The 26,930-nt window shown below is 40.8% G+C and overlaps 1 protein-coding gene across 1 annotated transcript; it reads left to right on the forward strand.

The window, feature by feature from the left end:
- Positions 1 to 6,984: 6,984 nt before the first annotated feature.
- LOC124261531 (transmembrane protein 179-like) lies at positions 6,985 to 26,502 on the forward strand. Its single transcript, XM_046695847.1, has 4 exons — positions 6,985 to 7,394; positions 20,928 to 21,062; positions 21,505 to 21,589; positions 25,710 to 26,502. Exons 1-4 carry the CDS (start codon positions 7,072 to 7,074, stop codon positions 25,995 to 25,997), a joined length of 831 nt encoding a protein of 276 aa, XP_046551803.1. The 5' UTR covers positions 6,985 to 7,071; the 3' UTR covers positions 25,998 to 26,502.
- Positions 26,503 to 26,930: the final 428 nt, after the last annotated feature.

The raw sequence follows: 26,930 nt of genomic DNA on the forward strand, positions 1-26,930 counted from the left end.
AAATATAGCGTAAGTATCCACAACAACTTTTCTCCAAGTGATCTGACTAACATTGACCTAGTGTTAAGCATAACTCAGTTATGCCCCCTTATCTTTTATACGTGTATGACCTCTCTGTCGACATTTAGCAGTGTCTATTTCTCAAACCGCCGAGGTAGTCGCACTTATATTTATACCAACGGATATGAAATGAAATATTCTACATTTCTGTGTAATTTTATAGCCGTACGCAGATCCAGGACCACGCGAGCCCAATTTTCGCACAACGTTCACTTTTAAAAACTTTTGAAAATGTGCGCCTGATAAAAAACTTGGCATCCAGTGCCGCCATTACAAGGCACGCCTGGCTTACGCCTGCTGGGTAGGTGGCGTAAATATAGAGCGCTACGACTGGCGTAACTTTAACTACGTCTACTATGTGCATACCGGTTAACGTTACGTCCGGGCGCACATTTTACTTACGCCCGGACTAGAATTTACGCCCGACATATGCATACGGCCACTGGACTTGTGTGTCACGTGACCAACTTCCTGAGTGACTGTTACTACTGGTTGGAGTAGATGTGGCGTTGTCATGGAAGCACAGATGTTGATAGAGCCTATTTAAAAAAAAAAGGAAAAAAAGAAAGAAAAGATTTTGTAAATACAAATCATGTTGTAAATTTTTTCATAGAATCACCTTGTAAATATGACTAAAATTCGTTCAAATACATTGTTATTAAATGGAAAACAAACTGACAAATGTTGTTATGCGTATTAACTGTACAGTTGGAGGTGTAAATTTTATTTGTACATGTATCAATCAAACAGAATTAAACCTCCTTATCAATGTATACACAAAATCGTTGTTGTGGTGATTCCACCATGAATTTGTTGTTAATGGGTCCAGAAATGATATTGTTTACAAAATGTCGAAACGGACAGTTTTTTTTATATTAAACATATCTCGTGTGATGGTGTATGCGTTCAAGCTCATGCCGGTGTCCAGGGTAATAAAGTATCAAATAACCGTGCTATGATTTCTTTATTATAAGGGGGCGGTGGGGTAGCCTAATGGTTAAAGCGTTGGCTCGTCACGCCGAAGACCCGGGTTCGAATTCCCACATGGGTACAATGTGTGAAGCCCATTTCTGGTGTCCCCCGCCGTGATGTTGCTGGAATATTGCTAAAAGCGGCGTAAAACCAAACTCAGTCAGTCTTTATTATAAGGTTGATTCATTTGAATTCTGACCTTGCCAAATTTTATTTTGAAAATGCCATTGTGATGTCGGTCTCCATGATAGTGAGACGTTATGCACAGACACTGCTCTTTATAACAGGTTACACACAAATTGTAAATTTACCGTGTAGAGACGTAATGTAGTTGGTTTTAGTAGAATTCGTCTTGGTCACTGAGCACTAAATGCCGACACAAGTGTTGTTCATAAGGATGAATCAACTCTTTGTTACCAAATTCCGTCTAGTACTTAATGCCTGAAACTGTTGAGCATAATCTCTTGGTATGTCTTCGGCATGTTAAATTAAGACAAAATCTTAGAAGTACGATTCTTGCGAAAGTGAAACATTTTCCCTTGGTGCAATATTCGGGCTCCAGCATCCTCTACCATTCAATTCCAAAGTCAATACGTGCTCCAGGCAGGTATGAGATAATCTAATGGTGGAAAACCAACAATATGTATTGCTTTTGAATCAACAATATGTATTGCTTGGTGTTTAAACCCATTTAATTAAGCAGAAGGTCATAGCAATTTTCATCATCAGAGTAAGCGAGTACAATGTCTTACAGTTTTATTCACAGTAAATATATTCTGTTGTTGCGATCAATCTTCCTGCATTTAATGTTTTGTGCGCACAAATACCTTATTTCTGGTCGAAGCCACAACCATGCACCACAACTGCCGAACAACACTGGACCATGCTTTCGTGCACAGGGGTTCGAATCACTGTTTGGACAATAATTTAAAAAAAAAGAAATCTAGATTTTTGCAACCGTATATGGTTTTTTATATGTTATGAGTAACTTATATTTCAGATTTGAACGAAATCGGTGAAGAAATGGAATTTTTAGAAAATTTTCCATCTACACTCATAATACTCTTTATGTAATGAGTGTAGCGGGAGAATTTTCTAAAAAATCCATTTCTTCACCGATTTCGTTCAAATTTGAAATATAAGTTACTCATACCATATAAAAACAATATATGGTTGCAAAAATCTAGATTTTTATTTTTTTTAAATTATTGTCCAAACAGTGATTCGAACCCCTGTGCTTTCGTGAACCAGGGACACCAGTGGTTCTTACGAGTTATGTCCCTTTTGTGCCCTTCACGTCAGCGAATCAGATTCCACTTGAAACAAAATGGTGGCGCCCGGTCTAGATGATCATTCGTCACCACTCGCCCCTTTCCGTAACCTGCAAGAAGTCGCTATTCGGCTTGTCCCGGAATAACACGAGTTAGTCACGAATGTCTAGATGATATGATCAAGATATATATTGTAATAGAATGGTTCTTACCTGATGAAGTGCATGTGTTTGCAATTAACTTGAGCATCTTGTATAAAACAAAAAATGGCGGGAACATATCTATCGATGCCCAGTTGACGGTACACATGTTTTGCAAACCCTGCTACCCACCGAATTCTCCACATCAATCTACGAACCGCTACGACTGTCGTAAGTCTTTGTTAAAGTATGGGAGTTACGATCACCTTAGCGCTATATGATCGCTTTGTGAAACGGGGGCCCGGATGTAGATTTCGTAAACTCAATTGATTCAGGAAGATACTTTCAATTTTTTAATGGATTTATTTGCTTCTGAATTGGGATAACTTATGTATTGCACTGACAACTTTGAATTCCAACACAAAAAAGAGACTATTCTGTGCAGACACAATTTTGATTTCGTAGAAAAGATTTAAAATGATCATATTGGCAAAACCCTGGTAGAAGCATTCACACTGGTGTGATCACCAGACATTGTTGACTGCCTCCGCCTCCAAAAGACGTTAAAATATGGTACTTGTTGGTCCGTGCCTGGCGCTCGGCATTAATGGGTACCACAAGGACTGGTCGGCTCGCAGTCAGTATAATCAGAGACCATATATGGCATGGTATCTCAGTGGGCTAGCACTATAAAACCAGCTTAAGTCTGGGCTAGTACAAGCAGCCGCACATACACATACACATACACATACACATGCACATGCACATACACATACACATGCACATGCACATACACGTCGTCATATGAGCGAAATATTCTCAAGCACGACGTTAAAATCAATTTCACCTCACCTCACCTCACCAGACATAGTTTACACTGGTCGCATCTTGGACATGGGGCCTCAATGTGTTTTCTATTATAAATCAATTTATAATATACGGACAGGCCCAAACCATCTTTATATACACATCTGTTGTCTGTGATAGATTGGCGATGCAGGAGAGGCTCTTAATGTATCAGTAAATCAGCTGGGGAGGACATCGGATCGATTACACAACAAAGTAGCAGGGCAACTGATGCATTGACGAGGAATGTCTGGAGTCTGGCGCACTGTCGTCAGTAACAGCATCAACTGCGGTTCGATGACCTCATCAGCATGGCCGTGCATAACTGTAAGTGCACGTGCAAGACCGCGAGGGAGTGGCGCCGCAGAGGGATGAGCGCGACTTGTGCGTACTCATTTCTAGGTCTAGGTCAACCCATCCCTACCAGGGTGCAGACAGTGATGAATAATCAATCTTTTTGTTGGTTCATCGATATATGTTGTTGAATGTCATTTTGGTTGGTTTGTTTGCAAGCTTAAAGCCGCTGTATAATATTACAGGTTTCTGGTAGCGGCCTGTAAATAGTAAAATCTGGAACACACAATCCAGTGATTGGTATTATGTTCAACGATCCATGCCGTTGGGGTACTGTGACACATCTGCGTGATGGAGCTAGTATATACCGAAATTAGGTCATTTTACAAACATATCGTCTTCTCAGGGGCATACCGGATCAGAGCTTCAGAGTTTACTAACACCGGGTGGTCAGGTGACTCATGGTTCTATTCCCTTTTGCAGCGTCTAAAATTCCCGCCTGCCCGACCGTCCAGAACGGTCTATTTTCATCTTGGACGGTCAAATTTCAAAAGTAGCCTGGTGGTCTGGTAGATATTTCATAATTTCAGTAAATATTTCATAATATCAGACAGGTTCTCTTGTCGTCAGTTTGAGGTGTTTACGGTATTATGATGATTATGTTAAACTACTTACGATTAGACAGTTCATGTTACGATAACGCTTTCAGTTTACCTAAACTCTGTGCATTGCCTGTTAGTGCTATGTAGTTCATTGCGATGCCTTCAAACAGTAACCTGACTAACTTGATTTTGTTTGTTTTTAATTGTTGAAAACCGGACAGGCAAGTTGTATCCAGTCCTGCTGTCTAGCTTGGAAATTTAGGAGTTTTAAACACTGCCTTATGCCGAGCACCAGCATTTGGTCATTCTCTTCCCACAGAAGTTACTCCTGTCATATCTTCCTACGTAACCTCTGTTCTAATACGGCCATATTTTCCGGTTCTCGTAAAATCCCCTAGCGGCATAAGATCGCAAGACGAATGATCTCCCTTCTTTCTATCCAATCAGAACACGTGTTACATCGACTTAGATTCAACTTGACTAACACAAGCAAATGTGAGGCCACAAATATCCCCCCATTTGCCGGGGACTTGTGTTGATGTTACACACAAGACGTTTAATGGCCAGCTTGTCCGTTGTCAACGAGGGCGATGGAGTCGCAACTGATCCGCCATAACATGACTGAGTTCTGTCTAGAAGAAACGTTTGCGCATCGCGCAGGGGGAAGAGGTTTAGTTTTCTCGAAGTATACGGAAATTACCGAGGCCTTGCAAATGATCACTTTTGAAACAACGTCGCTGATTGCACAACTAAATCTGATTGCCTCCAATCACGAGTCTTGAACGCTCACACCATGAAAGGGCCGTATTAGAACAGAGGTTACGTAGGAAGATATGACAGGAGTAACCTCTGTGGGAAGAGAATGGCATTTGGTATGAAGCGGCCAGTAATCGACCACTGACCTCCCGCTCTCCGAGCAAACGCACAAGCCACTTGCTACGGAAACTATCTTAAAGCTCCTGAATAGCATCCAAACAGAACTGAATTGTTATAATGACTCTTTGATCAGTCTTTCAGCTATGTGAGAAATATAATTTCAAAAATGATATATCCAGACAAGCTATAGTTATTGTAACGATGATGACACAGCCATCTCGAGATAATGAATCATTTCTAGACGAGCACGTGCCCCACGAGTTGCCTATCGCCCTCCGATCAGAGTACAAGAAGATAGACGCACCCTCAGGGATGATATCGCTGTGAAAACGAGGTTTCATCACTGTGGGCCGACAGTTTTGCAAAAAATGACCTTGACATAATCACTGTGTGTTGTGCAATACACGTGTGTGCTTGCCAGTCAGATCAAGAAATACTGAAACCTATAGCATTACACTTATATTATTTCAATAATTTACTTATTTGTGATATAATAGCAATAAAAGTTTGTTAAATTAAACAAACCACTACATTTTATTTGACATTCAAATTTATTTCATTTCTTAAATTTGAAAAAAAGTAATTCGTGGATACCACTAGATATATAATCGGTGTTATATGTTTATTTTAAAGGTCAACGTTCGTATTAAGAAGACGTGGACGACGGTCATTCCCTAAAAGTCCGTATATGCCATAATATGGAGGTGTAGACTAACATCTAGTCTCTGAAATGAACATATTTTACAGAAGAAAAACAAATCATAAAAAATAACATATAATGAAAAAGATCCCAGAGACTTTCTTCATTTTCCGAAACTGTGGAAATCTAGACTTGCCACACATTCTAGACTTGCATGGGCTTTCTCGGATATATTTGTTTCAGGATCTGTATGACAGGCTAATGTCATAGGCCCTCGTTTCTTTGCGAGGATTAAAGATTTATAAAATATTGTTTTTGAGATGACCCCCGACTCAAAATGCTTCACAGTACATATACATCATGACAAGGCCGGACACTTCGATGCACCCCGGGGTGGTGGGGTAGCCTAGTGGTTAAAGCGTTGGCTCGTCACGCCGAAGACCCGGGTTCGAATCCCCACATGGGTACAATGTGTGAAGCCCATTTCTGGTGTCCCCCGCCGTGATGTTGCTGGAATATTGCTAAAAGCGGCGTAAAACCATCCTCAGTCAGTCAGTCAGTCAGTCGATGCACCCTAACCGACTGTTTGTCGATAGCTACGCTACCATCGAAGTGTTCGGCCTTTTCATGATGTATTGTACTGTGAAGCATTTCGAGTCGGGGTGTCATTTCGATTTTTTTTATATTTTTCAAAAATCTTTAATCCGAGCAAAGACGCGAGGGCCTGTGGCTAATGTCGGTGTTACAAATTAAAATTATGCTAAAGATACCGGATTCAGAATAAGAGTTGATCAGAAATATTACACTGATTTCCGTTTAAAGCTTCCCGAATTGTGAGTAAACTGAAACTGAATTGTGCACTGTATTTCCGCAATTCGCTTTCACACAGCGAGCAAAGCGATACATTACTGGGGTATATTATCCTCTCCGAGAACCTTGCATACAGCGAATGTGCTCGGGATGGAAACTCCACATAAGTGTATTATCTCTTCATCACACAAACAACAAACTGTATCGAACCCGCCAGCGCTGTCCGGAGCTGTTCTCTTACTCAACGCCGTATCTACCTTACCTTTGAAACTGGTTTAACTGTAGAACACTTTCATGTCGCTGCATTGAGTGTGTTTCTATAGATCAGGAATCATTTTCACTATTTATTTCCAGGCTTTGTGTGTGATAGCAATTACAGTGTAAATGACAAGCGCGCTGCACATGATTAAAACATGTTAAAACAAGCAGCGATTCCTACCTTGATCGTATGAAAGTCACGTGATATAACATGTGACGTCACGATGTGACCTGACCTCTGAACCCAAACCAGTGGGCCAAATCCATGTTGAGATTGTGAATGGAAGTAGATCGTTGGTGTTATGTCTCCGACAATGTTGGACATTCGCCGTGTGTTAAAATGGGGCCAAATCGTTGTCAACGTTGCAGTGATGATTCTAAGCATGTGTGTGCTGCTGCCGTTGGGATATGTGTGGAAGTATTTCAATTCGAGCTGCCTCTTGAATGCCGATATCTTCGTACAGGTGTCGCAAAACAAAACTGTCCAGCTGAATGTCGACAAGACAAAGTGGGGCGACAATACCCTGTGTTTCTACACTACATTTCTACCAGTGGTTGTGGCTATCCATTCCTTCATTTGGACCTGGTTTTTCGTATACGTAAGGAGATCGGTGAAGGAAGGCGGGTTAGTATTTTTATTTACATTAATATTGATTTTTTTATTAACTTTTCTCTCCCAGGTATAACAGTTGTTATATATTTTACTCCCGTGTGTTGAACCATGTTTTGTATAAACGTTCACGTAGTATTTCATTTCCGTGCACAGCATACAGTGCTCGTCTAATTTTCATAAATGTTTGTTTACGTTTTTTGTGTACACATATTATGTATAATAATAATATTGGTAATACAGACTTATGTTTTGTGATATCAAAACAGAAGTTTTTCAGTCACACACGCGCGCGCACACACACGCACATCCCCAGATCAAGGCACACCTATATTATTTTTTGTTAAACCTGGTATCATGTTTTGGTTAACTGTTGATATTTTGAGGGTCTGTTTACACAGGTTTTCATTCCCGCAATAAAACTGTTCAGAGATTGTTCTAAGATAGTTTGGCGTCATTCTCATAACTTTTTATCCTGTATTGAACATTGGAGCTTCCGTCGTCATCCCTTAACTGAGATAGCACGCCATGTTAAGCGGTTACACACAGCTGATCGATTTGAAACACTGCAGAAGGCGTTCTCAATGTACCCTACCTGGCTCCTTGTCCAACTGAATATAGGTATAGCAATATCGTTATCTATATTTACGTGCATGGATTAAATGCCAGTATGTCTAAGACGCTGGCCATATCTACCCCACTGTGTTAGTCAGGAAATAGATTACCACCTATGTCAGAGATATATGTAACAGCACTCGTCTACACCCCCTGGCAATATCCAGTACAGATGAAATGCACGCACTGCGCAGTCTCAAGTGTAGATGTGAAGGAGGGGCATGACACGCACATGCATGTGCTGTACACCATTGCACACGTCAGCACGGCGACATAAATAACACATACTCTGATACAATCTGATGTGCATGAAATAGACATAATTCCGCACCTGTTCAAAGAAATCTCTTAGTTATTTCCCGAGCTTCTCATTATTGTACACTACACAAAAGAAGTTAAGGACTTCCCATTCTGTCATGCTGTAATAGATTAGCTATGGTAACATGAAAGAATAATGTTGTTTTGTGTTGTACACATTGATGTATATGTTAGCCTCAAGCAACTATCGGTAGCCCTACATGTGACTGCACGTTAATTATTACACTGTTCAACCCTGAGTGGTCTGTGAGTGATAGGTTGCCAGTTATACACACTGTCGACGCAGCTGTTTGCTTTACACTGGTTATTAGTATTGATATAAGTAGTCTGCAAACAACATTCCTGTACATGCACAGTGTGGAGACACACATTGTCGTCGGCAACAACACTGACAATTTGTCATTAGTAAAATTCAAAACAATACGAAGCTGACGTACTCTTAGTTAGTCTAATACAAATAGTATATTAGATTCCATAATAATAAACAATGTAACTAGTGAACCAAATGGGCTTTACACCAGTAAAATCGGGGTGTGTAACACGATGTGTGTGAACAAACAGAAGCTTTAAGGGGGGTTGTCCAGTGCAACGTAAAAGTTCGGGAAGAAAGACAATTAATCATTTTTCAATTTCGGAACCGTGTTACCTCATCTCTACTTTGCGGAGATTGATGGTGTTTGCTTAATCATAGCAAATGATTATTGCTGTACTCAAACATGGAAGAAGCCTTCTGATTTCTTCATTAAAACTTTATCTGTACCTTCGTTGTAAAAAAACCCGTTTCTTATCTGATAATTCTCAACAAAGATATGTACATACCTCCTATACAATCGTCCGTATACTTCGGAAACAAAACTACAGTACTTAATGGCCCTTAACTGCCTTTTCTCGGAATCGCTGGCATGCAGCTGGAATATTGCAGAGTACGGCGTTTAACTACAAACGATCGATCAATATGTCTTTCTTCGGCTCTAACAGTACCAATTAGAACCTCGGAGTTGTGTGTTATCATACACAGACAGATCAATAATCGAACACCTAGACTGCTCAAGTCGAATCTGTGGTGCAATCAGGCGAGAGGGTTCCCACTAGGATCCCGCGCGGTGGTAGATGCGGATCCAAGATTTTGAAACAGCGTCGACACATTTTGTCCGAATGAAGTCCATTATTTCCATTCACTGGAAATGTTCTAATTGTGATGTCCAGTGATCATTGATATCAAAGATGACTTTGTCACGAAGAACAGCCAAAATTATTCCGCCGAATCTCCCTTTTGCCACCATGGAACACCTCCACCACTGTCTCCAGCAACTACGTACTACAGGGATCGGCCGTTCAACATGGTCAGTCTCTCTTCCACCAGGCTTTTGAAACTTTCCATAACCTGTAGATATACGGACATATCCAAATTTTGTCTTGTACCACTTGATCCCGTTCTTTTCAGTTGAACAATTGACTTGCCATTGCATGTGTTATTGACTGATACCACTAACAAGACAAGATACGCTGGCATTTGGCATACACCTGCTATCATCACTATTTGATGAAGATTCACCAGCACATGCTTATGATATAATCGGAATTGTGCATGGACTCGGATAGTAGCAGAGATTCCGAAATGTGTTTTTTGTTTTGTTATTATTCCACAAAAACAACGTGATTTGAAAATGACTTGGCTTACAAACGCCGGAATTCTTATGATTTTTCTATTATAATTTAATTTTAAGTGCACTTGCACTGTTTCACTCCTTCAATTACGAAACTCTGTACCCGAGCTTGATATGTCTTGTCCTAGAAACCCCTACATTAAGGGAAACCCCGAGCTTGATATGTCTTGTCCTAGAAACCCCTACATTAAGGGAAACCCCGAGCTTGATATGTCTTGTCCTAGAAACCCCTACATTAAGGGGAATAAACCCTGACTGAGCATGGCCATCAGAGAAAGGAAGGCGTTCATGGTACTAACCCCTTTTTGGCACCAATGCAAGCCATTCATGATACGAAACAAATTTTTTGTTGGAGTAATCTGATTTTGTTGGCGTTAAAAATAATGACATTGTCAACATTAATTTGACTTGAATATCACCTATACACCCAGAGTGTTTTGGTTTCTCCAATTGCTCTTTGTTCATAGATACACTACTTATAACGCTTGTTGATATAAATATGACCCTACCGTAGTAAATTTCTTCACCGGTCAATGTTCTATGTAGTATTAAGTGCATGAACTGTGATTTGGATAAGAAATCGACTAATACGAGTTTCATTCTGCAGACGCAGTACTTTCACTAATTACAATGTTTTATAGAATGAACAGGAAAAGTTCGAGAAAATATTTATACACGCAGTCCAATATTACTACCTGAAGATGCGATGACAATAAGCAGTGTATGAAATAAGCCAAAAACCCAGCCGGACATCTGGGCTGGTAACTTCAAAAACTAAAATAGTTTAACTTTAAATACTAAATAGACAGTGCCATTGGACACGTTATCTGAATAATTTTGTTCACCCGTTCATCGAGCTGGCTAGCTGTTAAATTAGACCGTCCGACAGAAATCTAGCCCGTCTCGGACGGTCGGACGGGCCTTATTTCATACACTGCAATAAGTGTTGTTTTCTGCCGCAGTCAGCGTGTAGCAGGTCATACCCCGACTGGACATGTTTTAGACCACCCAGAAGGAGTTAAAGAACAACCGGATCTTCCGTATTGCTGCATGCACGAGGGTCAAACCAAACGATACATTAATACAACCCATGCACATTGTTGTAACCATCCGATCCCCAACCGGCCGGCCCACGAGGGGTGGTGCAATACCTCAACCAGTATCCCTCCGGGGAGGTAGAAACAGGACTAGTGTTTCGTTGATGGGCATCACGGGGGTTCGCTCTTGCTCATATAGGAGATCATGCATAAATATCACCCCCTCCCATTACTGCCTCTCATGTCGACGGTTGATTCATAATGAATGACCCCAAGTACACATGCTGAATGAGTTAACATCCAACTATACCCCAGCAGTATATGGGCAGGATAGCGCTATGGCGGTTGTTTGTATAATACACTTAATCTATTTAATGGACAAGGTGATTGCGTATGAATATGTATTGCGGTTATAAAAATAATCAAATAAATGTTAATAGCTTCAATTACTTAGAAATCTCACAACTATTAAATATTTATTAATGTATTATAATAACCTTCCTCATTGCGCACTTATCAAAGCACTGACGTTGAATCTATTATCGGTCTGTTATTAATTTTGAATATACAAATGTACACATGAAAAAACCGTTGTGGTACAGCTTAATGAAACGGATAGAACACAATACTGACACAAAAATGGAAACAAGCGCAATGTAATATTTCGATTATAAGGGAAAACCAAATGACTTACTCAACTTTATTTCAATAACTAAATTATATATCTACCACGAGTGTATGAATCGCTTACCAAATTTTAATTTATTTTTTATATTTTTTTTATTTCCACTTTTTGGTTACATTTCCATCCATTTTATAACAACAATACATACACGTACATATATATGTGCATATAGATGTACACAGGATTGTGGCTCGTTTAAATGTCATATCTAAGACATTACACTGGCTTACCAAATTTTAATGGTCTAAAGGTCATGTAAAAGAATTCATGTCATTTCAAACAAGTTCATTGCATATTGAAAATGCATATTTGGAAAGTATTTGATAAGCGATACATTGAAAGAACCGGATGGTCCTTAACATTACCCTAGTAGTATGATGTCAAGACGTGTGAGTGAGTTAACAGTAGTTTGGGTTTATCATAGCCTGTTCCACTTATGTTGGAACGACTGAATGTTGGTTTACGCAACAGCCCGCACTTGCTTCAGTTTTTACGCCACCGCCTGTACATTCTCTGTCTCGACCAGGAACATGTTTCGTTGACATTCTAAGATGAAACTCAATATATATTAGGAAAATACTTCCACGTGTGCCTGGATAAGGGCAGCCTAACCTTAACCTAAAAATAAATGATTTTTTAATGTTTCTAGCCAGGGATATTTTTTTTAAATGGGCACGTCGGAAGTTTTACATAAACTGTGACCATTTAGATCTGGAAAGTAAGTTCTTGGAAGTTGGACGAACATGAATACATGACAGGTTTTTTATGGATAACAACTTCTGCTTATTCTCTATACAACGGGTTCGATCCCCGACCGCGTCATACCAAAAGACGTTAAAATATGGTACTTGTTGGTCCCTGCCTGGCGCTCGGCATTAAAGGGTACATCAAGGACTGGTCGGCTCGGAGTCAGTATAATGTGTCTGAGTGGGGTATTCATGCATCACTGCGGCATGGTATCTCAGTGGGCTAGAACTATAAAACCAGCTTCAGTCTGGGCTAGTACAAGCAGCCGCACATACACATACACACACATGCACGTCGTCATATGAGCGAAATATTCTCCAGCACGACGTTAAACCCAATTTCACCTCACTTCACCTCTATACAACGTTTCAGAGCTAATTGTTGCTCCGTCATCAGGTGAATGCCGAGTCAGTGCACAGAGTGACTACATATTAGATAAAACATGTTTACACAACGCAGGGTGGGAGAATGTACACAGATAACAATGTAACCATTTTGTACGGTCAGCGTCCCGACTGTTAACACTACACTACCAGCAAAATAGGTCTGAGTTTCATACATGCTCACAAGTAATCCCTAAGAGTCTTGTTTATTGCTGTTGTAAAGTACCTACGGACACTAGGGTTGCGAAGTCTGATCTGTGTCACCTCATGACACCCTTCAGTTGATAAATACCCTCTCTACCGATATCCCGCGACACAGATCAATTTCCGTGTCCCTGCGGTCCATGCATTGCACGCACTCTCCGTGTTTGACATTCTCTCATCACGCGCAACGTCTGTTGATACAACGCTGTCAGCTAACATGTCACAGTACGAGTGAAATGAACACATTATTCTCGGGCACTTGTCAGTGGTATTGAGGATGTGTGTTTATTCACCGTGCAGTGACTGTGCTGTAATATGTTGTAATGTGGGCGTCACCGCTTTGTTTTTCTGTCGTGTACTCTGAATAAAGCGTTAATTTGGGATGTTTATGATTTCTGAGGTTTTGGATCATTTGTGATGCAATAGTTCTACATTCACATTCATGATGCAATTGTTATTTTCAACTGACAAAATTTCGAGAATTAAAATTTGTTTTACTCCAAATGGAAAATTCGCCTGCAGATTAAGGCACAACAATAATGGAGACAATCACATATCCACTGATACAAGAGGGTTTTTTGTTTGTTGTTAAATGTCGCACTCAGCAATAATCAGGTTGTATGGCGCGGTCTGTAAATGATAGAGTCTGGACCAGACAATCCAGTGATCAACAGCACGAGCATCGATCTACGCAATTAGGATTCTCCTGGGTATGTCATTCTTCTCGCCGTGTGATTCTGGCTCAATATGTCTCCATAACCCCTGATTGTCTCGCTGTCTTAACAATAGGGAACAGATTTGGTCCTCTGTTACTTCAACCATACCCCGACGGTTTTGCGTTTGTTTCATTATATCAATCACTGGCTTGTCTGTACCAGACTCAGGTCCAGACTGAGGCGTCTGAACGTCATTCACTCACTATGTCCCCAGTAGGATCCCAGTCCTACACATCCCTCCATGCCACATGTATTCCGCGGAGAAAAAAACCCTCTGTGACCTTAATTGAACGCTACACGTACCCCGTACCTGAAAAATGTAAAAATGAATATATTTGAACACATATCCAGTCTAGAAATGTATGCCGAGTCAATGCAATGAGTGACAATGCTAATTGTCTGCCATCATGTGTCCCATCGGCATGAAAGGGTGCTCATGGTACCAATCACTTGTTCGTCGTGTCCAGATACGGTTATTTACAATACACCTAGATTGAGTGTGTATAAAGCTGACTGTGCGTTAAATATCACGCCCCCATTCTTTCATGAAGGACCCCCTCCTCAATCGGGATTAACCGAAATTCCACTCCTGTTGTGTATTGGCTGTCGACATCATAAATATACCTGGGGCGACCAGGAAATCTTATACTGATATCGAATGTCGCCATAATGTCACCTCTTGTACTCTATTGTAGCAACACATCACTTTCCGAGCCTATCCAGTAGAGTGACTTGCTTATAATTGAAGATACCCCCGCCTTTAAACAAACATTGTATCCACCCGACGATACATGTTTTTCAAAACATAAATTTCGTGCATATCACGACATTTCCTGTTTTCCTCCCGCCCGTCCCTCGCGGGATTCGGGTGTATAATTAGGAGATAACTGTACTGTGTTTGACGAATTGGGGACGTATACCGGTGGTTATAGCCGCAAATTTAGTCATATCGGCGACGCGTGAGCGGAGCCAATATAACGTTAAATTTGCGGCTATAAATTCCCTTCCTGGAATACTTCGAATAGCGGCGTAAAATCATAGGTTGGGACAAAATCCTATTGGACAAAATGTCTGCACGCTGCGGACAAAATCCCAACAGTGTGAAAAATGACATACAATTAATTTATTTAGATATTTTTATTTTTCCTCGCAAGTAAGCAGTATTGATCATAAGCACTAATAACATGATTCAACGTGATCTCCTAACAGAATGCATCATCCTGGTATATCCTGGTATTCATCATAAGCACATAAGCACTAATAACCTGATTCAACACAATCTGATGTTGTGACCAATGCCAGACAGAGGGGTAGCAATAACATAAAAAGTGGGATTTTATCCTGTTTGTCACTTTGGTGTCTGATTTTGTCCAAAGAAATGTTGTCCTATAGCATTGGATTTTGTATGGGTGGGATTTTGTCCGGTTCGTATTTTGTCCGTCCCCCTAAAATCCAGCTCCCCCACTCACTATGATGACCATCCCTTCCGGCGCAGATACGTTATCTCCAGGTTTATCTCAGAGTATCGAGATATTGAGTGATTAGACTCACTGTACGTATGACATGTCAGTAAATGTATATGGTGACGGCCTTCCATCAAGAAACTGCTTGGAATTTCTGACCCCTTGGCTGTAGTAAATATTCACTTTTTATTTCTAACTTCTTTACATCGCATTCGGGAAATATCAACATTCTGCTTTTGTGCTATGAAAACACAGACTGCAGAGATTGCAGCAATACCCATATCCGATTTCCTGGGTTTCATGAGTAACACATTCTTGAAATGCGACACCAAGGCGAGTTCCTTTACAGCCCCCACCGATGCGCCCGGCGCTTTTATGGACGTTTTAGGGTGTTTGTCTTGTGAAATGCACATGCATAGCTTGCATATTAAATATGTATGTTTAAAAAAAACTACAAATCATTGAGACTGGGTACTTTATAGTCAACAAATTTAAAGGAGACAGGTCACGATCTAACTGAAGAACGCTGTTAAGTGTAGTAACTGGTCATGGCGTTCTGAATATCGGATTACTTTTCGGGTGTAATCGATAGGGTAGGGCATGTTTACCCTTTTCTCGAATACCTGTCTAACTGATTTTCAGTGATCAGTTCATACGATTTTCACCTCTGTTTTATAATGTCATTGGACACATTCGCGACTATCTAAGGAATCCCAGGCCAAGAATTCGAACCTGTTGTTGATTACGGCTGGTTTGTTGTTTAACGCCGCACTCAGCAATATCCCAGCTATATGGCGGCGGCTGGTAAATCATCGAGTCTGGGCCAGACAGTCCAGTGATCAGTATCATGAGCATCGATCTACGCAGTTGGGATACGATGACATGTGTCAACCAAGTCAGCGAGCCAGACCACCCGATCCCGTTTGTGGTCTCTTACGACAATAATGGGTTGTTGCAGATCACATCTATATATAGTGTTGACAACATACGAATTATAATCAACATCAGTCTGGGATTCCATCTTTGCCCAAGAACCTTCAGAATGAAAACGATTAACTCAACCCTCGTAATAAACTCATGCGAGTTAAATACACTGTAGTGCGGCATAAAACAATACCAACTCCCCCATAACCGATTGTTGCACTGCTCCACATACACAAAAATACACCACTTTATTATTCATAATATCAATTACGGCAGTGATGTGTTAACGGTTAAAGTGTTGGAATGAAACAGCACCCGCGGTTCTATAATTTATCACACCCCGCGGTGTGTTGACAACGAGCGCGGCCGATAAATTGTCTGGTGTTCTATGCCCTCTTGGGACAAACGGCCATCAGGATAGGATTAGCATCGCTACCCACTGTATTCATTGACTTATACTCATCTGATGTGTATCGTGTGAAATGCTGCCTGGATAGCCGATTTTGGATGATGGATATCCATGACACTGCATGCGCTAGACATTTGTCAAACGAAGTGCAGCCAAATATTTTCTCCAATAATTATTTAATATTCCGATTTTCCGCCGTCTCTGTGATGAATATGTTTTATCTTGCGCAGCCCTCCTGTCTAATATTCCACTTAATCAACCTTATGTGTTCGAACATAAATAATCCTCGCGTACAAAAACTGAGCATTATCGGTTCCTGATGTTGAAATTGGTGAATTGAAGAGACATCGATTTCCGTATCCAATATCAACCACGATGATTGTTGGGACTCCATAGTGTCCCTTTAAATCTATAGCGTCTTCATATGTAACCGGAATTTGGATAGCTGTCTATTTTCAAGCACCCGTGTGTTCAACGAAACGTCTAAACATCGAACTCTAACATAATTACTTAAATGGCATATGTGTTAGAAAATTCACAGGGCTTCTTTTCTAAGATAATTCCAGACGTCCTGAGTGTAAGTCTCAAAGTCCACTTTCTACAACACAATATGCGCACACTTGATGATGTTTATGTGAAGCAGAAGGTTGTAAAGTGCCGGGCGAAAGAAGGTTTGTTTGCTTGTTTTTTTTGTTTGACGACACACATTCCATCTATAAGACGCCGGTTTGTAAGTTATCGAGTCCGCACCAGACAATCCAGTGATTGACAACGATCTACGCAGTCGGGACACAAAGCTTAAGATAGGCATCAACCGAGAGCCTGACTGGCATCTGTTAGACATATCAGCTATATTACAGTGACGTTACTGAACAAGTCTGGATCAAACAAACTAGTGGTTGATGTCTTGATCAACAGTCAACGTCGCTATGTTGCTAAAAGCGGCGCAAAATCATACTCACTCTCTCACTCACTCACTCACTTTCTTTCATCGCGTATAATACGTTAAGTCTGCAGCTCTTGACAACTCTTTTTTCTCCCAAATGTCAGTGCCATCGCTGGACACGATGACGTAATGTTCTCATATATGTACGCTGAACTGATCAATATCTTTGAACTTTGGTATTACTTTTTGCAAATGCATAACAATTAGCGTAATTGCCATCGAGGTATAAAGAATGCTTCATGGTGAGAAGTACCCCTCTTGAAGGTATGGAATCAAAGTCCCAGTGTATTATTTAGTTGGGCTGACCAATTTCTCCACCAATTAACCAACATTACACGTTTTGTCCACTAATTAACACGGTTAGAGAAATACGTCGCACTTTCAAACACCCTTTCATCCAATCCCAAAATCTAAATTGACCGTCGGCTAATGACTTATGGATGTGCATTATGTATTCAGATAAACAGCTTGCTGCCAGCGCACCGCGTGCGCACAGTCATTAGATGTTTGTTAGATTCAATGTAGTGCAGATGTTAAAAGCAGGATTTTATTTTCAAACAAACAATGCTCCGTTATCGGAAAGTGGAAAACAACGTTAACAAGTTGAAAGGCAAATAGCAATGTATTTTTCGTGATAAGTTAAGAGTGAGTGAGTAAGTTTGTGTTTGACGCCGTGGTAATATATCAGTTCATCACGGTGGGTTCCTTTGAGTGTGCGGTGGGGTAGCCTAGTGGTTAAAGCGTTGACTCGTCATGCCAAAGACCCAGGTTCACTTCCCTACATGAGTTCAATGTGTGGGGCCCATTTTTGGTGTACCCCGCCGTGATATTGCTGGACTATTGCTAAAAGCGGCGTAAAACCATACTCACTCACTCATTTGAGTGTGAGTGAGTGAGTTTAGTTTTAAGCCTCTTTTAGCAATATTCCAGCAATACCATGGCGGGGGACACCAGAAATGGGCTTTACTTTACCCTACCGCTGCTCGAAGTAGACAGTTTAGGGTGTTTTCGTAAATGGTTATGTATGATGGCGTTACGTCAATGTTTGTGTGGTGGCGTTACGTAAATAGTGGTATGGTGGTGTGACGTAAATGTTTGTATGGTGGTGTGACGTAAATGTTTGTATGGTGGTGTGACATAAATGTTTGTATGGTGGAGTGACGTAAATAGTGGTATGGTGGTGTGACGTAAATGTTTGTTTGGTGGTGTGACGTAAATGTTTGTATGGTGGTGTGACGTAAATGTTTGTATGGTGGAGTGACGTAAATAGTGGTATGGTGGTGTGACGTAAATGTTTGTTTGGTGGTGTGACGTAAATGTTTGTTTGGTGGTGTGACGTAAATAGTGGTATGGTGGTGTGACGTAAATGTTTGTATGGTGGTGTGACGTAAATGTTTGTATGGTGGTGTGACGTAAATGTTTGTTTGGTGGTGTGACGTAAATGTTTGTTATGGTGGTGTGACGTAAATGATTGTATGGTGGTGTGACGTAAATGTTTGTATGGTGGTGTGACGTAAATGTTTGTATGGTGGAGTGACGTAAATAATGGTATGGTGGTGTGACGTAAATGATTGTATGGTGGTGTGACGTAAATGATTGTATGGTGGTGTGACGTAAATGTTTGTATGGTGGAGTGACGTAAATAGTTGTATGGTGGTGTGACGTAAATGTTTGTTTGGTGGTGTGACGTAAATGTTTGTATGGTGGAGTGACGTAAATAGTGGTATGGTGGTGTGACGTAAATGTTTGTATGGTGGTGTGACGTAAATAGTGGTATGGTGGTGTGACGTAAATGTTTGTATGGTGGTGTGACGTAAATAGTGGTATGGTGGTGTGACGTAAATGTTTGTATGGTGGTGTGACGTAAATAGTGGTATGGTGGTGTGACGTAAATGTTTGTATGGTGGTGTGACGTAAATAGTGGTATGGTGGTGTGACGTAAATGTTTGTATGGTGGTGTGACGTAAATAGTGGTATGGTGGTGTGACGTAAATGTTTGTTTGGTGGTGTGACGTAACTGTTTGTATGGTGGTGTGACGTAAATGCTCGTTTGGTGGTGTGACGTAAATGTTTGTTTGGTGGTGTGACATAAGTGGTGTGACGTAAATGCTCGTTTGGTGGTGTGACGTAAATGTTTATTTGGTGGTGTGACGTAAATGTTTGTTTGGTGGTGTGACGCAAATGATTGTATGGTAGAGTGACGTAAATGATTGTATGGCGGTGTGACGTAAATGATTGTATGGTGGTGTGACGTACATGTTTGTTTGGTGGTGTGACGTAAATGTTTGTTTGGTGGTGTGACGTAAATGATTGTATGGTAGAGTGACGTAAATGATTGTTTGGTGGTGTGACGTAAATGTTTGTATGGTGGTGTGACGTAAATGCTCGTTTGGTGGTGTGACGTAAATGTTTGTTTGGTGGTGTGACGTAAGTGGTGTGACGTAAATGCTCGTTTGGTGGTGTGACGTAAATGTTTATTTGGTGGTGTGACGTAAATGTTTGTTTGGTGGTGTGACGCAAATGATTGTATGGTAGAGTGACGTAAATGATTGTATGGCGGTGTGACGTAAATGATTGTATGGTGGTGTGACGTACATGTTTGTTTGGTGGTGTGACGTAAATGTTTGTTTGGTGGTGTGACGTAAATGATTGTATGGTAGAGTGACGTAAATGATTGTTTGGTGGTGTGACGTAAATGTTTGTTTCGTGGTGTGACGTAACTGTTTGTATGGTGGTGTGACGTAAATGCTCGTTTGGTGGTGTGACGTAAATGTTTGTTTGGTGGTGTGACGTAAATGTTTGTTTGGTGGTGTGACGTAAATGTTTGTTTGGTGGTGTGACGTAAATGTTTGTTTGGTGGTGTGACGTAAATGATTGTATGGTAGAGTGACGTAAATGATTGTATGGTGTGACGTAAATGACGTAAATGTTTGTTTGGTGGTGTGACGTAAATGTTTGTTTGGTGGTGTGACGTAAATGATTGTATGGTAGAGTGACGTAAATGATTGTATGGTGGTGTGACGTAAATGATTGTATGGTGGTGTGACGTAAATGTTTGGTGGTGTGACGTAAATGTTTGTTTGGTGGTGTGACGTAAATGTTTGTTTGGTGGTGTGACGTAAATAGTGGTATGGTGGTGTGACGTTAATGTTTGTTTGGTGGTGTGACGTAAATGATTGTATGGTGGTGTGACGTAAATGTTTGTATGGTGTGACGTAAATGTTTGTAAATGGTGGTGTGACGTAAATGATTGTATGGTGGTGTGACGTAAATGATTGTATGGTGGTGTGACGTAAATGTTTGTATGTTGGTGTGACGTAAATGTTTGTATGGTGGTGTGACGTAAATGTTTGTATGGTGGTGTGACGGAAATGTTTGTATGGTGTTTCCAGTTTCTGTGTTTGGCTATATGACGTGAATTTTCTGTATTACAGACAGGAATCCTACCTACTAGTCCCTGTGGTGGTTCTCCATGGTATCCTGTTTGTGTGTATGGTGGTATCCAGCTGTATTGTCACCAATGGTTTTCACGCATGGTGCCACAATCTGGAGAAAAACACCCTTAACAAGTACGTATTCACTTTGGTGAGCTACATGTCGTGATGTCTGCTGAATATGAGTATTTAATACCGTAATCAATATTTGGATAATGTTTGACCACGTGTTAGACCCGTAGAGTCCCGATATACGATAGATCACGAGCACTGTATATAGTGTGCCCCAGACCGATGAGAAAAACAAAGACCACGTGTTCACATCAGTAATCCTTGTGTGTATCTTGATGAAAGTATCTTGCAAATCAAACGACGGATTTTCTTACTGTTTAATATTAAATCACATTTTTAATAATGAGAATTGTAAAACAAAACAAAAGGAATGTTAATGTTAAGTTGTCAATGGATCATGAATGATGTAGACAGTCTGGCACATCAGTACTACTGCATTACTCTCTGCGTTTTAAACTTCAGGCTGATGTGGATGGGTAGTATAATGCCTGCTCTGTGTTTGCAGGTACACGTGCACTGACCTACAGAGCATGCACTGGTCACTCTTTCGTAGGACGCAAAGCTTCTACACATATTATCAGATAGCAGAGGTAAGTACACCACACCACACCACACCACACCACACCACTACACACACACCACTCCACACCACTACACACCACACCACTCCACACCACACCACACCACTCCACACACACACCACACCACACCACACCACACAACACCACTCCACACACACCACTCCACACCACTACACACCACACCACACCACTACACACCACACCACACCACACCACACCACACAACACCACTACACACAACACCACACCATACCACACCCGGAAATATTTAATAGTCGATCCCTTAAGTCCTTCTCTATAATTTGTTAAATCCACATCCCAGGCAATCTATTTCAAACGTTCAAAGAACGAGAACAAACTGGATTTTAAAGGCGACAAATGCAAAAATACCTAATCTGATACTCGTATAATGCGGTGGCATTTCGTGGGGTTTTGTTGTTGTATCGAAGTTCAATTATCATTCCATGTCCATGGGTCAATCACGATACCTGTTCTAAATTAATGTATTTATATTCAAAGTGTTCGTACACGGTAGTGTCAGTGTACATTTCCCCCTGTCTCTACGATGGTATCACTTGTAGACTTTATAACGGTTTTGCTTTCCGAGACATGTAATGCGATCTTTCAGCATGGGTAATCACAGGCAGAAATAAATCCTGTAATCTAAATCGTCAACCGTCTGGATGATAACACTACTTGACGAACTAACTTAACTACATTGTATTTGCATTTACATTCTGACCCAATCCCGTGTTAGAATTGGTCTACAGCGACCTGTGCCGTGCCGCTTTTCGCAAGGCAATAGTGGAGCTGCGACTTACTTAAGTGTATATTAAGTATAGAAGTTACGATAGTCGTAGCGCTAAGACAGCTTTTAGAACTTGACCCAGGGCCCCGTTTCGGAAAGCTATCGTAGCGCTACGACTGTCGTAAGTCTATGTTACCCTAAGATGATCGTAACTCCCGTACTTTAACACAGACTTACGACAGTCGTAGCGCTACGATCGCTTTGAGGAACGGGGCCCAGGTCCTAACAAGCAGCTAATGGATCGTCATCGTAGGCGGACACTGGGTGACGCTCATAACATCAACCACTGATTCATCTGTTCAAGACACATTTATGTACAGGCCGAAGTTATACAGATGGAATATTGCTTACTGCGTGCGGCATTTAGCAATAAATAAAACAAGATAAACATTTTCCTTCCTCAGCGCTAAGTATCACAAGGTCGGAGAAGCAGGCATTATCAACAGAAAGTAGCTTGCTAGTCCTTTCTCAGGCCCATACAAGTTAGTTGTTTGTTCTTGGAAACCTTATAATGTTTATCATCAACAAGTTACTCCACGTAAGAACGTCATTATCTACTTTGGCAAAACGGCCTGTCTTGTAAAGTGTAGGAAGTATTAATGCTGCTGCTGCTGATGATATATCGAGCCGCAAGGAAGCGGATTCATTTGTTTTACGTAAGATGTGCCAACGATGTTCTTTTTAAATCAATAAATACCAATTTAAGAACTTCCTTTTTCTTTGAAATAATCCGAAAAATATATCATCAATTTTATGATGCCTAACCGGTGAAATTTTCGAGTTAGAGTAAATATGGCATCGCTGGTCGATGAGAAACTAGTAAAAACGACTGCCGCCCGTATCTCAATCGAGTTGCATCACGTAACGTGAGTGTCGTTATGGTGTATGGATAAGTATCCCCACAGAAGACTTATTACAGGCGGCACAAAGGGGGTGCGTAAACCACGACATATATTGATTCTAACATTGAAATCACGGGCTGCCTAAGTAAAGATAGTTATTTGGGGACTGAGTGCTGTATCTATGAGCTGGTGTTGTAAGGGTTGCCTGAGATTCCGCACTAATAAACGCTTTTACTGTGCCGCATCTCCATATATTTTTAACGTTTTGTAAAGAGATCAGACACGTCAGTTGAACAAGAAATTTTAGGAAGTGACTGTTAATGTTGTCTGAGCCTTATCTGGTTTAACGTTGGGGCACAGGCTGAAATTGGTCACAAGAATTCCATGCATGTCAGAGTCAGCTAATGTGGATCGGATGATAACAATGGCAGACTGATTGTGTATTACGAGATTGTTCTTGCTCTTAACCACTGAAAGACGTGTAGACTAACACTTGGTCTCTGAAAATATATAATTTTGATAGAAATCCTTTAAAATCGGAAAGGGGCCCCAAGTGTGATCGGAGATTCAGAACCTGAGGAAATCTAGACTTGCATCATTTCGGGCTTAAGCATTGCAGAAGGGGCTGGGCGGAAGGCAAAATAATGTGGTTCAGGGACTGTGAGACAGACTACACTTTTGTTCAGAAGCTGCTGTCGGGCATGCATGCTGTCGGGTACCCGCGCAATGATTGTCGCGTTCCCTTTCTATACTACGCCCGTAAGCAATTGCACCAGCAACCAACAGTCCAGATCCACCAAGATCTACATGTACTGATCGGTACGAAATACACAAACAATGATATTGCGTCTTTCTTTCTTTCTTTTTGTTTCTCTTGTGAACGCCCGATCGTCACATCGCTTTTTCGGATGTTCTGTTTCAAAGCCATTTTAAATAAACCATGAACTGAAAAATTTGATACATCTAGCAATGGCAACGCATTGTTGCTTGTCAACCATCACCTATATTGGCAGTTGCTCTACAATGGGTGTAATCTCATGAAACATGAATGTCTGGTAATGTTTTTTGTCGGGCTTAATGGAATCTGGCGGCCACAAAATAGCTTTGTAACTACCACTTCATGAATCATATATCATGATCCATCTCACTTGTATTGAAAATAACAGTCGGACTCGGTTCAGGCTGACATTGATAGTATGCTGCACGAAACGGAGTAGCATCACTGTTGGGTATTGCCAAGTTTTAATGTCCTGTATTCGGCTCTTTTGTCTCTATTTATTTAGCCTGAGGATGGCCTAGCCCTTAAGGTGTTCGCTCGCTCCGCCAATGGCCCGGGTTCTATTTTGTACATGGGTAAGCGTAGTGTGACGTGGTCACATAAGCTCCGCCCACTCATGTTTATTTATGATTACTGTGCACTTAAGACCCTTGTAGGTTTAAGGGCACCACAAACGTATGAAGCCAATTTCGTGTGGTCTCCGCCTTTGATATTGCTAGAATATTGCTAAACGCGGCGTAAAAATACTCACGCACTCAAACTATGTTATGTGTCTCACTGCGATTTATTTAATAATAATAATGAACTATAATTTTCTTCATAGTCTACCTAACCGACAATTACTGGAACAGAAGTAGCGTTGAAACGTTCAACCGTAAGCAACAACCACATCACGGCGGATGCCATCAAAGGAGGAATGTCATTTGCGTAGATTGCGATTCCCAATTGCGTAGATCGATGCTCATGCTGTTGATCACATTGTCTGGCACGGACTCGATTATTTACAGACCGCCACCATATAGCTGGAATATTGCTGAGTGCAGCGTTAACCAGCAAACAAACCATCATTCACAAGGAGGAAAATGAATCCCGTGACTTTGTGAGTGAACACATTATCCTAGACTACTACAGCGTCTCTTAAATGATAGATACCCAAAACAAATATATATCTCGCTGATTCATTAAACATGTTCATGTACAGATTAATCAGGCAAAAGATTTAACAATGTTTACTAGTGTTGGGAATTTGTTAAAATCTCATAATTGATGATTGGTTCATTACAACCGATCAATCATCGAAAATAATTGGTTTGCGTCATTTATGAAATGCGTTAATGCACAAAAAAATCAGGAAAAAAACATGTAGTTCTTTGGGGTTTTTTTGGGCAAAATTTCAGATCTTTAAAGGAAGACTATATAGTATGGAGGAACACAAATTTCTTAGAGTCTTTAAGATAAATTCAATCATGACTTGGAACGAGCTTGTAGTGCTTATGAAATGTAACAGACAAAACCAACCTATGTGAAAAATAGTGTTAATGAAAACAAGTGTACTAGAATTGTTTGTGTTCGATTATGAGAAAACATGATCGATTGCTTGGTCGTTTAGTCACTGCGACCAATCTTGGATTATTTCAATTAATCGGACCACCACTAATGTTTACATTGAATACTCATATTTCAATTTGTTGCTGTTTTCAGGCTTCAAGCTGGCTCCTCACAATAGCACTGGCCTCGCAATGCGGCCTAACGTTGTACAGGAACTATCGAGAATGGACCTGGGAAGAGCCTTCACCAGATAAAGACAAGACACTGTTGGAGAAAGAAAACGTGCCGAGCGGAGCATATGCGTTCCCAGCGATTGAAACCGACACGGGATCCTTGAACTTTGCTTCAGAAGTTTCGGTACCCGTCAGCGACAGCGGACGAGGCTCCTTACCGGGAAGGGAGAGTTCAAGAAACTCAAGCAGGAAGAGCCATATCGTATGACAGTTACGTGCAGTGTGAAGTTTCTGCTCAGTCAAGAAGATACATTTGTGTTCTGAGAGCGTCTAGTCTATTCTGTCACTCCTTGCAGCGTTATGCGCTGTTTTTTTAACCATTCGCCATATGCCAGCAGATTTGCAGAGGTCTTCCCGACGGACAAAACTATTTGTCATGATCTTTGAAATGTCTTCAGGGATACGTAATTGTTACCATGGTTACGTCATGATTTCTTTCTCCGATATATTTAAGACTTTTAAAAAATATATGTGTTGGGTAACAACTTGTTCGTTCATATCTTGTCACTGAGAGGGATGGGGGTGGTTATATCAGTGCTACCTTTAAGAATTAAATAACTACTTGTTTCCGCAAAGGAAAAGTGGCCCGGTAGCCCAGTGGTTAAAGGGTTCGCTGGATACCAGGTCTAGTTTCAGCTGCAAATGGGTACCTGTGAGGATGAGTCTGTGTGATAACTCGCTGCGTTTAACAGGCTGCATGAGTTGAATACTCCCCACGGAGTTGAGTTGGTTAAAACAATCCCAGAAAAAAAGACATCCGTTATATCCGTAAGGGAATACTCCAGCGCCTTGAGCATGTACTAGTTGCGTGGATATGTGCGCTATATAAATATCCTATAATAACTAAACTAGACGTGTTGGCAAGCAGAAATGTACGGAAGCCTTTAGGGCATTCTTTTTTTTGTCCGTAAATTTCGTTGATGCAAGAGCTTTTTTTGTGTACAAGTCTTAAGTCGTTACACTGTTAACACGTGGTTGTAATTTTTTAAATCTAACATCTTTTAATTTCAACGAAGTATCTTAAATTTTCAAGAAAAAATATTAATTAAATGGACAAAAAAAGCAATAAAGGGTAATTAACTACAGCATTCTTTTCATGCAAATATATACGCAAGAAACAGTAATGGATTATGGTGCTTTA

Source organism: Haliotis rubra, unplaced genomic scaffold (genome assembly GCF_003918875.1).
Source record: "Haliotis rubra isolate DU_JTF1 unplaced genomic scaffold, ASM391887v1 Scf80, whole genome shotgun sequence".
Classification (NCBI taxonomy): Eukaryota; Metazoa; Mollusca; class Gastropoda; order Lepetellida; family Haliotidae; genus Haliotis; species Haliotis rubra.